The sequence below is a fragment of the Polypterus senegalus genome, chromosome 2 (assembly GCF_016835505.1).
Source record: "Polypterus senegalus isolate Bchr_013 chromosome 2, ASM1683550v1, whole genome shotgun sequence".
Classification (NCBI taxonomy): domain Eukaryota; kingdom Metazoa; phylum Chordata; class Cladistia; order Polypteriformes; family Polypteridae; genus Polypterus; species Polypterus senegalus.
Window position 1 is genome coordinate 193,954,892 of NC_053155.1, and position 13,702 is coordinate 193,968,593.

General features: G+C 35.7%; 1 protein-coding gene across 3 annotated transcripts in view; it reads left to right on the forward strand.

The window, feature by feature from the left end:
* LOC120523630 (probable ubiquitin carboxyl-terminal hydrolase FAF-X) overlaps positions 1-13,702 on the forward strand; it is a 377,796-nt gene that overhangs the window by 252,898 nt on the left and 111,196 nt on the right. For 2 of the 3 annotated variants that reach the window (XM_039745106.1, XM_039745108.1), the window contains exons 21-24: positions 6,083-6,203; positions 6,364-6,494; positions 11,281-11,559; positions 13,387-13,548. In XM_039745106.1, the coding sequence (XP_039601040.1) occupies positions 6,083-6,203; positions 6,364-6,494; positions 11,281-11,559; positions 13,387-13,548 (693 nt within the window). The remainder of the gene's footprint in view (positions 1-6,082; positions 6,204-6,363; positions 6,495-11,280; positions 11,560-13,386; positions 13,549-13,702) is intronic. The other variant, XM_039745107.1, reaches the window with a different exon arrangement.

A 13,702-nucleotide genomic window follows, 5' to 3' on the forward strand; every position in this document is an offset into this window, starting at 1 on the left:
ATTGATAATGGTTTGCTCAGCAGAACATATTTCCATTAACCTGGGGTATGGGTACTGCAAGAGAATTATTTTTTGTACTGATTATTTAAATTGATGTCACTGAAATCTGAATGTTCTCAAATGATTAATGTGATAAGATATTTGGCTTAGTGTGCTGTGCTTCACACTATTTTATATTTTACTGTAATAGTAATAATAATGTTTCCTATTTTGATGGAAACATGCTAGGCACAACTGTTAACCAATACCATTAGAAATTAGTTTTCTGATTGAGGCTAGTTAGGTTGCAAATCTTGTTTTAGCTGACTGATGTTAGTGTAGTAAATGGTTAAATTAACTGATTCTTTGCTAATACAAATTTAAAAGTGGTTAGTAACATGTACTCCTTGAAGGATGGCTAAATTCATGACAAATTATGTGTAGTGAGAAGTATCCATTGCTTTTGGCATACTTTGATGCTATGTATCATCAGGCATTTGTAATGTTATATTTATTTTTCTCCCTTGCAAGGCCCTTTTTCAATATTTCTGTTAGTTTGTTTTGCATTTTTGTTATCAAAATAACATTGTATATTCCCCCGGACAGGATTACCACTTGTAGGGTGCAAGTTATTTATCAACTGCGGTTGACAGCTAAGATTTAAATAACTTTTTCTATTAGTCAATTGATGGTTTCTGAAGGGAAAAAAAGAATATTGTAAAAAGGGATTATAATGGATAACTTTCATTAAGACCCGACAGCACGTAAAATATGTTTAAAACAAACTTGCATAAAAGACTTACACTCAGGACTCCTAGTTTTGTTCAATTTGAAGACTAGAACACATTTCATTAACCATTTAAATGTTTTTTTTAGGTCAAAATCAGGTTAAGACCATTGTTAATCTGATTTTAGTGTTTTACTCCTACAAGCTGCAATAGCCAACTTTACAGAACTTATGCAAGTTGATAACTTTTATATGTACACATGCTCTACTATTCATACACTTGTAATTCATTTCCTTCTATGATGAAGTGATGGCGTGGCAAGTTGTCATTCTAGATGGAAGCTGGATAAATGGCTATCATATCAAACTGTCTCACAAATTTATACTAAACTACTCGTTGGTGAGAGTGCACAATCTGGTCTAAGCCATCTGAATTGTGTAATGAATATTACATCAAAATCTGAGCATACGTGTTACAGCCATATCTGATTAATGGTGTCAAAATGGCATTGTGCACCAGAATGTTATTAAGCTGAAAATTGAAATGACATATCTTTAAATGATATTCCTTGTTACATATTTGCAAAGAACATCATAGTAGTAAACAGTGACTTGAACCATTGGGATCTTATTTAAATTTTAGTTAAAGGTACCTTTTTCTTTTCTAGATTATTCTACTTTATTGCTTTTAGGATTCTGTTTCCAGAGTATTTTAAGTGTTATCTTTTATTAACATGTAAATTTCAAAATAAAATGAGAAAAACTTATTTTGGGCCATGCACACTTCAACTTCCAACAAAAAGGCACAGTAATGCCTTTTCTTACTTTGTAGACTAAAGGTAGCAAGGCAGCTACAGCACCTTCTATCAATGTATAGTGGAGAATGTACTGACATACTGCATCACAGTTTAGTTGCACGAGAGAAGAACAGATGTCTCTGCAACAGGTCAAGACATTATTGGCACATAGTTGCTGGCATTTGAGGGCATTTAGAATGGGTACGGAAAGTATTCAGACCCCCTTCAATTTTTCACTCTTTGTTATATTGCAGCCATTTGCTAAAATCATTTAAATTAATTTTTTTCCTCATTAATGTACACACAGCAGCCCATATTGACAGACTAAAAAAAGAATTTTTGAAATTGTTGCAGATTTATTAAAAAAGAAAAACTAAAATATCACATGGTCCTAAGTATTCAGACCCTTTGCTCAGTATTTAGTAGAAGCACCCTTTTGAGCTAATACAACCATGAGTCTTCTTGGGAAAGATGCAACAAGTTTTTCACACCTGGATTTGGGGATCCTTTGCCATTCCTCCTTGCAGATCCTCTCCAATTCTGTCAGGTTGGATGGTAAACGTTGGTGGACAGCCATTTTTAGGTCTCTCCACAGATGCTCAATTGGGTTTAAGTCAGGGCTCTGGCTGGGCCATTCAAGAACAGTCACAGAGTTGTTGTGAAGCCACTCCTTCGTTATTTTAGCTGTGTGCTTAGGGTCATTGTCTTGTTGGAAGGTAAACCTTCGGCCCAGTCTGAGGTCCTTAGCACTCTGGAGAAGGTTTTTGTCCAGGATATCCCTGTACTTAGCCGCATTCATCTTTCCATCGATTGCATCCAGTCGTCCTGTCCCTGCATCTGAAAAACACACCCACAGCATGATGCTGCCACCGCCATGCTTCACTGTGGGGACCGTATTGGACAAGTGATGAGCTGGGAAAATTTGTTGTGTACAGTGGTGTGAAAAACTATTTGCCCCCTTCCTGATTTCTTATTCTTTTGCATGTTTGTCACACAAAATGTTTCTGATCATCAAACACATTTAACCATTAGTCAAATATAACACAAGTAAACACAAAATGCAGTTTTTAAATGATGGTTTTTATTATTTAGGGAGAAAAAAAAATCCAAACCTACATGGCCCTGTGTGAAAAAGTAATTGCCCCCTGAACCTAATAACTGGTTGGGCCACCCTTAGCAGCAATAACTGCAATCAAGCGTTTGCGATAACTTGCAATGAGTCTTTTACAGCGCTCTGGAGGAAATTTGGTCCACTCATCTTTGCAGAATTGTTGTAATTCAGCTTTATTTGAGGGTTTTCTAGCATGAACCGCCATTTTAAGGTCATGCCGTAGCATCTCACTTGGATTCAGGTCAGGACTTTGACTAGGACACTCCAAAGTCTTCATTTTGTTTTTCTTCAGCCATTCAGAGGTGGATTTGCTGGTGTGTTTTGGGTCATTGTCCTGTTGCAGCACCCAAAATCGCTTGAGTTGACGAACAGATGGCCGGACATTCTCCTTCAGGATTTTTTGGTAGACAGTAGAATTCATGGTTCCATATATCACAGCAAGCCGTCCAGGTCCTGAAGCAGCAAAACAACCCCAGACCATCACACTACCACCACCATATTTTACTGTTGGTATGATGTTCTTTTTCTGAAATGCTGTGTTCCTTTTATGCCAGATGTAACGGAACATTTGCCTTCCAAAAAGTTCAGCTTTTGTCTCATCAGTCCACAAGGTATTTTCCCAAAAGTCTTGGCAATCATTGGGATGTTTCTTAGCAAAATTGAGACGAGCCCTAATGTTCTTTTTGCTTAACAGTGGTTTGTGTCTTGGAAATCTGCCATGCAGGCCGTTTTTGCCCAGTCTCTTTCTTATGGTGGAGTCGTGAACACTGACCTTAATTGAGGCAAGTGAGGCCTGCAGTTCTTTAGACGTTGTCCTGGGGTCTTTTGTGACCTCTCGGATGAGTCGTCTCTGCACTTTTGGGGTAATTTTGGTCGGCCTGCCACTCCTGGGAAGGTTCACCACTGTTCCATGTTTTTGCCATTTGTGGATAATGGCTCTCACTGTGGTTCGCTGGAGTCCCAAAGCTTTAGAAATGGCTGTATAACCTTTACCACACTGATAGATCTCAATTACTTCTGTTCTCATTTGTTCCTGAATTTCTTTGGATCTTGGCATGATGTCTAGCTTTTGAGGTGCTTTTGGTCTACTTCTCTGTGTCAGGGAGCTCCTATTTAAGTGATTTCTTGATTGAAACAGGTGTGGCAGTAATCAGGCCTGGGGGTGGCTACGGAAATTGAACTCAGGTGTGATACATCACAGTTAGGTTATTTTTTAACAAGGGGCAATTACTTTTTCACACAGGGCCGTGTAGGTTTGGATTTTTTTTCTCCCTAAATAATAATAACCATCATTTAAAAACTGCATTTTGTGTTTACTTGTGTTATATTTGACTAATGGTTAAATGTGTTTGATGATCAGAAACATTTTGTGTGACAAACATGCAAAAGAATAAGAAATCAGGAAGGGGGCAAATAGTTTTTCACACCACTGTATGTGCATGGAGCACAATCTATGCGCGCACACCAAGACTGAAAAATAGTATCTTTCCCTGAGTTGTTAAACTACTGAATACTTTATAACGCTAATCAGCCTTTATTTGCAATATTGTAATGTAATACAGTTCTCAACATAAATGAGAACACCCCACTACATTTGTCAGAAAACCTTTAGTTTCCTTTCAGTATCAACATTTTCTATGAGATACTGTACTACAAAATACTCCCCCAAGTGTGGGCCATTGATTGCAAACAAGATTTGTTAATTTGCACACACAAAAAAGTGATTTTCCTAACAAATTCATTCAAGCCCATGTTGAAAAAAAGAGTACACCCCAATTATAGTATTAGGAGAAAAGGCACACTTAAGACTACAAAATTCTAATTAACAGGCATTCAACCACAGGTGAGTCTAATGATTCATTTAAGAGGTGTCCAGCAAACAGGTGACTATAAAAGGGCATTACTTAACAAAGAAAAGCCCTTCCCATTTTATGCAGTCAGCAATGGCTCCACATGGAAAAGAAATGTCAAAAAATCTGAGAAAGGAAATCATTACTTTACACAAAAAAGGTGAGGGCTACAAGAAGATCAGCAAAGCTTTAAATATCAGTCAAAATACTGTAGCAAAAGTGATCCAAAAATTTAAGAAAGATGGAAGTGCAACCATCTTACAGAGACGTCCAGGCCGTCCACGGAAGTTAACATCTCGACAGGAGCGTCTTCTGATGAGAAGGGCTGCAGTAGAAAGCCAAACTGGAGTTACTGTTTCCCGTGACACCATACGGCATGGGTATCGTCCACGAAGGAAGCTGCTCCTAAAGCCCATGCACAAAAAAGCACGCCTAGAATTTGCTAGGGCCCATGCTGAAAAAGATAAAGACTACTTGGACTCTATACTCTGGAGTGATGAGACAAAGATCACTGTTTTTGGAACTAATGGTTTCAAAATTGTATGGCATCGTAAAGGTGAGGATTTCAAAGAAAAATGCATGGTGCCTACAGTGAAACATGGTGGTGGCAGTGTCCTTATGTGGGGCTGCATGAGTGCTTCTGGTGTTGGGGAGCTGCATTTCATTAATGGTATCATGAACTCAACAATGTACTGCTCAATACTGAAGGAGAAGATGCTGCCATCACTCCGTGCACTTGGTCGTCGTGCACTTTTCCAACACGACAATGATCTAAAACACACATCTAAAGCTACTGTTGCATTTCTGAAGAACAACAGGGTGAAGGTGATTGAATGGCCAAGTATGTCTCGTGATCTGAACCCAATCGAACTCCTGTGGGGAATTCTGAAGAGACAAGTTGAGCATCACTCTCCATCCAGCATCCAGGCTCTAAAAGAGGTTATTCTTGAAGAATGGAAAAAGATGGATGTTGCAATATGTTGCCAACTTGTTCATTCCATGCCTAGAAGACTTGGTGCTGTCCTTAAAAATCACAGTGGTCATACAAAATACTAGATGTAGTAGTTTTTGTTGCGGGGTGTATTCATTTTTGCTTCAACCAATTTGAGTAAAACTGAAGATTTTGTGATTTAAGTTATATTATTAACCTTACTTTCATGTTATGGAGTTAAACAAGTGTTCAATAAAACTCAGCCTTGTGAAAATTTTGGAAATTGTTCTTTTGTTCATTGAGCTACTGATTAAATTTGTAATTTTTAAATGGGGTGTACTCATTTATACTGAGCACTGTGCATGTGCAATTTATTTTTAAGTTGAATAGATTCTAGGATGTTAGACACCGATTACACTTTAGCTTTTTCACACCTTTTAGTATTTAAGATTTAGTTATATGTTATTTATGGAAAACTCTTGGAATGCTGTTATAATCTCATTGATTGCTGTTTTCTGTGATGCACTGACAGAATCTTTTTATCTTGTTAAAATCTGTGCAATTCTTTTTATAGACTTCTCAACAACCAATACTGAATGAATATTTTAACAGTAAGTTTTTGGGCTTGGCCCAACCAGTCCATACCATACTTGCTTTAATTAATGCTTAAACAAACGTTTGTTTCAGATTATGTCGCTTCACCTGCGATACATTTCTTTCCTTTGGCAAGTGGCAGACCTTGGCTGTAGTTTAAATATGCCTTTACTGAGAGATGGGGCCCGTGTGCTAATGAAGCTAATGCCTCCTGGTACGTTAGCAAAAAAGTTTTTGCTTTTGTTTTTTTTTTCTTTTTTCTTAAACTGTCAGTTGTAATCCTTATGTGTTTTTTTCAGTATTTAAATGAATTTTAGAATGTTGTTGCTTGTATAGTATATTAGTTCAGTGCCATTTCTTTTTCTTATTTTAAGATAACACTACTGTGGAAAAACTACGGGCGAACTGTCTGGATCATGCTAAGCTTGGTGAAAATAGCCTTAGTCCCACCCTGGATTCTTTGTTTTTTGGCCCTTCTCCATCTCAAGTGCTCTACCTAACAGAGGTTGGTAAATTCCCTCTTTTCCAGTCATAATAACTTAATGCAAAGTAGATGTTTCCAATATGTATTAAAAAACGTATAAAAACTAAATGCATTTTATTATAGACGATTCTCATATTGCATGCACTGAAAGTGTTTAATTTCATCTGATCATCTCAGTGAATTAAATTTTTTCTAAGATGGTTGATAAAGAAAATGTATTTGTATAGGAAAGCTTGGTAGCACAGTGGTTACCTTGTCTTAGTCAAAGCTCCAGGAGACTGGATACTAATCCTAGCTTCGGAGTTTGCACATTTTCTGTTTGTTTGAGATTTCCTCATGGTTGTAGTGCAGGGATTTTGGTACTTTGTACAACAGTTTGACTCACAGCTCTAAATTGACTTGATGTAAGAGTGGCTACCTTTGCATTTTACAAGACATCAAATAAAATAAACAAATGCATGGATATGTGTTATGTAGGGGTGCTCCCATCAGTCAGCCACTGATTGAAGTCTGCTGATTTTCTCTAAATGACTCAATAGGTAAATTCTTTATAAATGATCTTTGGATGATGTAAAACACATTAACCAAATTTTTGAGGTTATCAGAGCACAGCAACAGGTCCTCACCAATTTGGCAGTTTTATTGCTCTTCTACAAAAGATAGCATATTCTCAGTTTGCAATATATGTGCAATAGAAATCTCTCATGGAAGAATCTCCAGTAAAACTTTCAATACCACAAATTTTATTAGGAATTTGAAAATTCAGGACCAAAAACAATATGGGGATTGTGAAGAACTAGCACATACAAAGGACATGGCGAGCAGTACTCCTACTTTCACTCAGCCTTCAATAAAAGCAGCATTTTGAAAATGTAATCCTTACAGTAAGGATAGCAAGAAAGCCAAAGATACAACCACTGTAACTGGAATTTATAAGCATTGAAAACAAACCACTGTCCGTCGTGGAAGACATTGGATTAAAAGTGTATTCTGGCACATTTAAATCCACAATTTCATCTTGCAGAGTGCATGTATTTTTCAGGCGCTTTTCCGGAATTGTATCAAACTATGCGCACACCCACATCAACAGCCTTGTATAAAACAATGTTTCAGCATTCAGTTTTACTACTACAATAGTTCAGGTGTGTCTACTACAGTATGTCAATGTTGAGTCTAACTGCAGTTTGGTTACATGAAAACTTATAACTGAAGCAAGTGACTCTTCACTACCAAGAATCCCCAGACTTACACACAGCTGTAACTTTGGTTGTTGCATATACCAATAAGTTCCAAGACTTAAACATTCCAAAAGAAAAGACTGCATGTCATACAACCTGTTAATGGTAAAAACATTACAAAGGCCATGAGAGATGCTAACTTACCTAGCCTACCATCCAAGGCACACACCTTTCAACTGGTCATAAATGATGGAAAACACATTGTTGGCCACCTAAGGTATTCTCCCCAAGCTTACGTATTATCTGAACACATTCAAAATCAACTTGGTCAGTCCCTGTTAGTTACAGCAGGTCATTGACACAAGATGGAATAGCAAGTATTATATGCTACACTCTCAGACTGTCTGACTCTCTTCTGGAGTAGATATGTGGATTGCTGGCTTATGCAGCCAAGTGCGACACCCTGATCTTCACATCGACATAGTGGAAGTTAATGAAAAATATGATTTCCCTTTTGACACCTTTTGAAAAACTAACAAAAGGAATTTGCTGTTCAAGTTTGTCTACTGTACTTGTCGATACGTCCATCAAGGTTCTAAAGCATCTCCTTGAGAAAAGTGTAGAGTCAGACCAAGGTGTTAAAACATCAAAGCAAACTCTTCATTAAGCAGTTGGAACACGATTCAGCAGTATAGAATCTGAGCCTTTCTATTTAATGGCTGTGATACTTGATCCAAGTTAAGACAGTTGTGTTAGCCTGTAACAGTGCATGTAATGCTGCCTTAATGTGCCAATGAAGTATTTGGATCTCTAAGTTGTGACATTTCATGTTCTTACTTCAGTGCATTAACGTAAATTTTAGGATCTGACTATTCAGAGAAATGCAAGATTTATTTTGATGTGTTTCTTAAATGGCATTTTTTGCAGACCAAGTGAATTTTTTTTTTTCATGAAAATAATTTGTAAACTAAACATATTAAATGTGTGACACTTCATTCAAAATGTAATTTGACCACAAAAATAATAATTCTGGCTAACCAGGTTATACTTTTTAATTTGTACAATTGTCTGTGGTAAAAGGTCTGCATAACATCACAACTCAGGAGTATTCAGGTAGCTCTGTTTTCTCTGAATGGTCTGATTGGAAGCTCTTGAGTTTATAGGTTATTCATTTGGAATCTCCAATTTGGAAACTTGCAGCAGTGAATTTAGCAGAAAATGATGAGACATTACAGTTTATATGTATTATAGAGCTCTGCTTTTTTAAGCATTTTAGTATTGAACAAAAAGAATTCTTGGACTCAAGGAACCAAATCTATACTTCTGTTGCTATTAGTATTTGTTGTATTTCATTAAAAGTGTAGATTGATTGGAAAAATTGATACTGTAATTGACCCTACTAGAACCTAAATCTAAAATGCTGCTGAGTGAATGTTGATCATTCAGCAAATTAGAATCTACAGTTGTGCTTGAAAGTTTGTGAACCCTTAAGAATTTTCTATATTTCTAAATAAATATGACCTAAAACATCATCAGATTTTCACTCAAGTCCTAAAAGTAGATAAAGAGAAACCAGTTAAACATATGAGACAAAAATATTATACTTGGTCATTTATTTATTTAGGAAAATTATTGAATATTACATATTTGTGAGTGGCAAAAGTATGTGAACCTTTGCTTTCAGCATCTTGGGTCCATTGTGACCTCGCCGACTATTACACGCCTTGCTCTTGTAGTGATCTTTGTTGGTAGACCACTCCTGGGGAGGGTAACAATGGTCTTAAATTTCCTCCGTTTCTACACAGTCATTCTGACTGTGGATTGGTAGAGTCCAAACTCTTTAGAGATTGTTTTGTAGCCTTTTCCAGCCTGATGAGCATCAACAACTCTTTTTCTGCTGTCCTCAGAAATCTCCTTTGTTCGTGCCATGATACACTTCCACAAACATGTGTTGTGAAGAGCAGACTTTGATAGATCCCTGTTCTTTAAATACCACAGAGTGCCCACTCCCATCTGATTATCATCTCATTGATTGAAAACACCTGACTCTAATTTTACCTTCAAACTAACTGCTAATCCTAGAGGTTCACATACTTTTGCCACTCACAAATATGTAATATTCGATCATTTTCCTCAATAAATAAATGACCAAGTATAATATTTTTGTCTCATTTGTTTAACTGATTTCTCTTTATCCACTTTTAGGACTTGAGTGAAAATCTGATTATGTTTTAGGTCATATTTATGCAGAAATATAGAAAATTCTAAAGGGTTCACAAACTTTAAAGCACAACTGTACATTACCTGTTTGGTAGCTGAACACAAGATTACAAGCCTAGTTCCTGCAGTCTTAGGCCTAAACAAAATAAGAATATGAATTATGCCTATTAAGTTAAACCATAGTACAACAGTGACATGATGTGATCACAAATCACAGCACATAAACTACTTGGTTCCAGGATCTAAGCCAAATAGACATGACCAAAACAACAGAGTACGCTGTAAGATCAAACAAAATACAGCCTTCAGCATCAGTACTACAGATAGGATCTTTCTAAGCGATGCGTGAAGAAATCATCTAACAAAGATAGAAATGATGTTCCCTTTAAAAGCGATTTTGCAGCATCAGAGATTAATCTTTACCTCTGTGAACCTCTGATTCCAAGAACTGCAGAAAAAGTACAGTGCAGTACTACTTCAGTACAGCAGGACATGTTTTGCATGAGTGGAGAAGTAGACTGTCTTCAAAAAAACGCAGAGATGCTTCTTTTTAAATAGTAATCTACCCTTAATGCTTAACAATGAATAGACTAGTTAGCATTAAAGGTTTTTGTCAAAGTAGATTATCAGATTATTATAAACCTTACTGAGCATTTTATTTGATTACAATTGTGGCATACGATTAAAATGAGCTCTTCATTTTTAAAATTTTTATTTTAAGCTTGTTTTTGTTCCTATGTATTAAGGGTAATTGTTCTGTGTATATACTGCATTAAGTAAAGTTTTATATTAAGTCAAAGAATATTTGGCATACACAATTTTGTTAGCAAAAATCAAATAACTTCTGTGGTCTAAATTAATTATAATTAGGTAAAAATAACTGTGACACTTTATTATGGGATGTAAATCTATAAAACTGGGTATGCAATAGTTTAGTGAGAAATAGAAAAAAAAATTGGTATCAGCATCAAGATTGCCCATTTATAATGACATGGAATCAGTGATCAGTATTGGCTCTAAAAAATGCCTAATTGGAACGTCTCAAGATTTATTTATATATGTATTTGTGTTGCAACAGTGTAAATCAAAGGAAGCAGAGTTATCCTATGCTTTTTTTCCTCCCTTCTCTTTCATCCTTCTCCTTCTCACCCTTAGTATTTTCATTTTGTTCTTAGGTGGTAGATCTAATCGTAAATGCCAAGGGAAACAAGCAAGAGTCCTCAGTCTTTTTGTTTTTGTATTTTTTGCACCCACTATTTTAGAAAGTGAAAATGTGTGTAAGTTGCAATTAAGAAAACTGTGACATGCTTACATGTTTGGTTACCCTTTGCTTACCTTTAAAAGATGCCTTTTTTGGAATAATATCACCATAGTAATGATTGTTCATCTTTTATTTATTCTACTTTTAGGTAGTTTATGCCTTACTCATGCCTGCAAGTGGTACCTTAGGGGAGGATGCTAGTGACTTCCAGTACAACTTCCTCAAAAGTGGTGGACTGCCTCTTGTTTTGAGTATGCTCACAAGAAACAATTTCCTGCCAAATGCTGACATGGAGACAAGACGTGGTGCCTATCTTAATGCCCTAAAAATAGCTAAATTGCTGTTAACTGCTGTTGGTTTTGGCCACGTAAAGGCTGTGGCTGAAGCTTGTCAACCAATAGTAGAAGGAACAAGTCCTGTGTCACCGGTATGTGGAAGGAAGAAAAAATGTTTTTTATAATTTATACAATTAAACATTGTCTATGCTTAAACATTAACTACTTCTCCAAGGAAACCAGTGTGTCACACAGTCACTTTTGTTTGAAAAGGTTTTATATGCTAATTTCTTTTTACTGGCCAAAGGCATAATAACATTCTGATTGTTTTTTGTGCCAGTTGCTGTCCTTGAATAACCAGATAAACACAATTAACAAATGGATGATTTGGTTCCCAGCTATGACATCACTTTAGTATTTGTCCTCTTGGAACTGCATTTGATTCAGTCAAAATGCATGGTGCAAGGTTTACAGACACTTGATATGTGTGTCTAAATGTGGGGGAAGAATGAGTGTGCTCAAAGACTGGCATCTGTTAAAGCTGCACTCTGGCCTTGCACTTGCTGTTTTTGGGGTCACTACTGGTACTAGAGACTGGTGACAAAAATAATAAAATCTATGTAAGGAATTGTCAGGATTTCACGATTTTATATGGGTGTGTAAGATAGATGAATAAAGAAATCAAATACTAGTTGTAAATTTTGCAAAAAGGTTGTCCACTGAAAAGTTTGTGTATTTCTGTTGTATTTAATAGAGGTAATAAAGGAATCATTTTTTGTTTATATAGGCTATGTATCTTCATGTTAATACTGGAATACTGTTTCATTATTAATTTGAACTTAATTTACCCAAAGTAAGTTCTTTTTTTAAGCTTTAGTTTTATTTATTTTTAAAAGTAAGTGTTGCTATGACAGTCAACCACAGATTTACCGTAAACAAAAGTAAATGTCAGTCCAGTCAGAAATGCAATTTCATATATCAGACAGAGCTAAGATTTGTAATCTTAAACTACACAGATATTTTATCAAATTGGATAAAATAAAATGTAAAATTCAGAATACCTTGAAAAAAGTGTGTCTCAGGCCTTTCTAGTGTGGATTTTGAATTAAAAATAAAAACTGCGCAAGTGATATGCCTAAAATTGGTGGAACACATTTTAAAACTCAAAGTTTGCAAATCTATGCTTGTAATAGGAAATTTTAAATGTTTTCTCTTGTTGTGCTAATGTATTAAAGGCATTGTCTTTGTATAAGGACTTGAATGTGACCCAGGTGTAATATGTGATCATAATCTTTAATAAATACTGCTTGGCTCAACTTAACTTTTGAGTCAATGCAAACAGGAAGAAGCTCTGTCTTGTGCTATGTTTGATTGATGACAAAAGTGGGTGGGTGTGTGAGACAGAGAGAAGCTAGACTTTAATTGGTTCAAGGTGTCAAATCTATTTCAGTAACAGAGAATTAACAAGCATTTCAACTGGTATTATGCCAGTATCTTGCATATACTGTGATCTGGATTTTTGGCTTTACTACCTACTCCTAATCATATGAAGCACAGATTTCAAAATTTAACATGAATGCTTATGATCTAAATCAAATTCACGGCTGATTTGTATTATTTAGGTAGTTAATAATCTTAATATAAAATATATTGTGTAATGTAATATTTAATAAAATAATCATTTTGGCAATAAAATTCTATTTTGTATTAGCCTTATGAATTTGATTACAAACCTAGTGTTTACGTATGTAGCTGCTGTTGGACGGAGAAATAAACAAGCATACTTTTTGATTGTATTATTCAGGTAGTTAAGAATCTTAATATAAAATATGTTGTGTAATGTAATGTTTAATAAAATAATCATTTTGGCAATAAAATTCTATTTTGTATCAGCCTTATGAATTTGATGACAAACCTAGTGTTTATGTTGCTGCTGTTGGACGGAGAAATAAACATGCATACTTTTTTTTTTTAAATAGATAAACCAGGCTACCCATGATCAAGCTTTAGTCCTACAGAATGCTCTGCAAAATATTCCCAATCCATCTTCTGAATGCATGTTACGAAATGTAGCCATCCGACTTGCCCAACAAATCTCAGATGAGGTTGGTGTAGTTTCCTCTCAGTTGGGAGGGGTTCAGGTATGTGAGAGTACTCATTACAGACATATTTATATTTTTTGCTTGAGAAAAAATCTTATCTTTTTTAAAATTAGCATAGTTTTACTTTCTGCCAAATTCAACTTTTCTGTTTACCACTGTATATCTTAAGTGTATTTGATCATTAAACATTTAA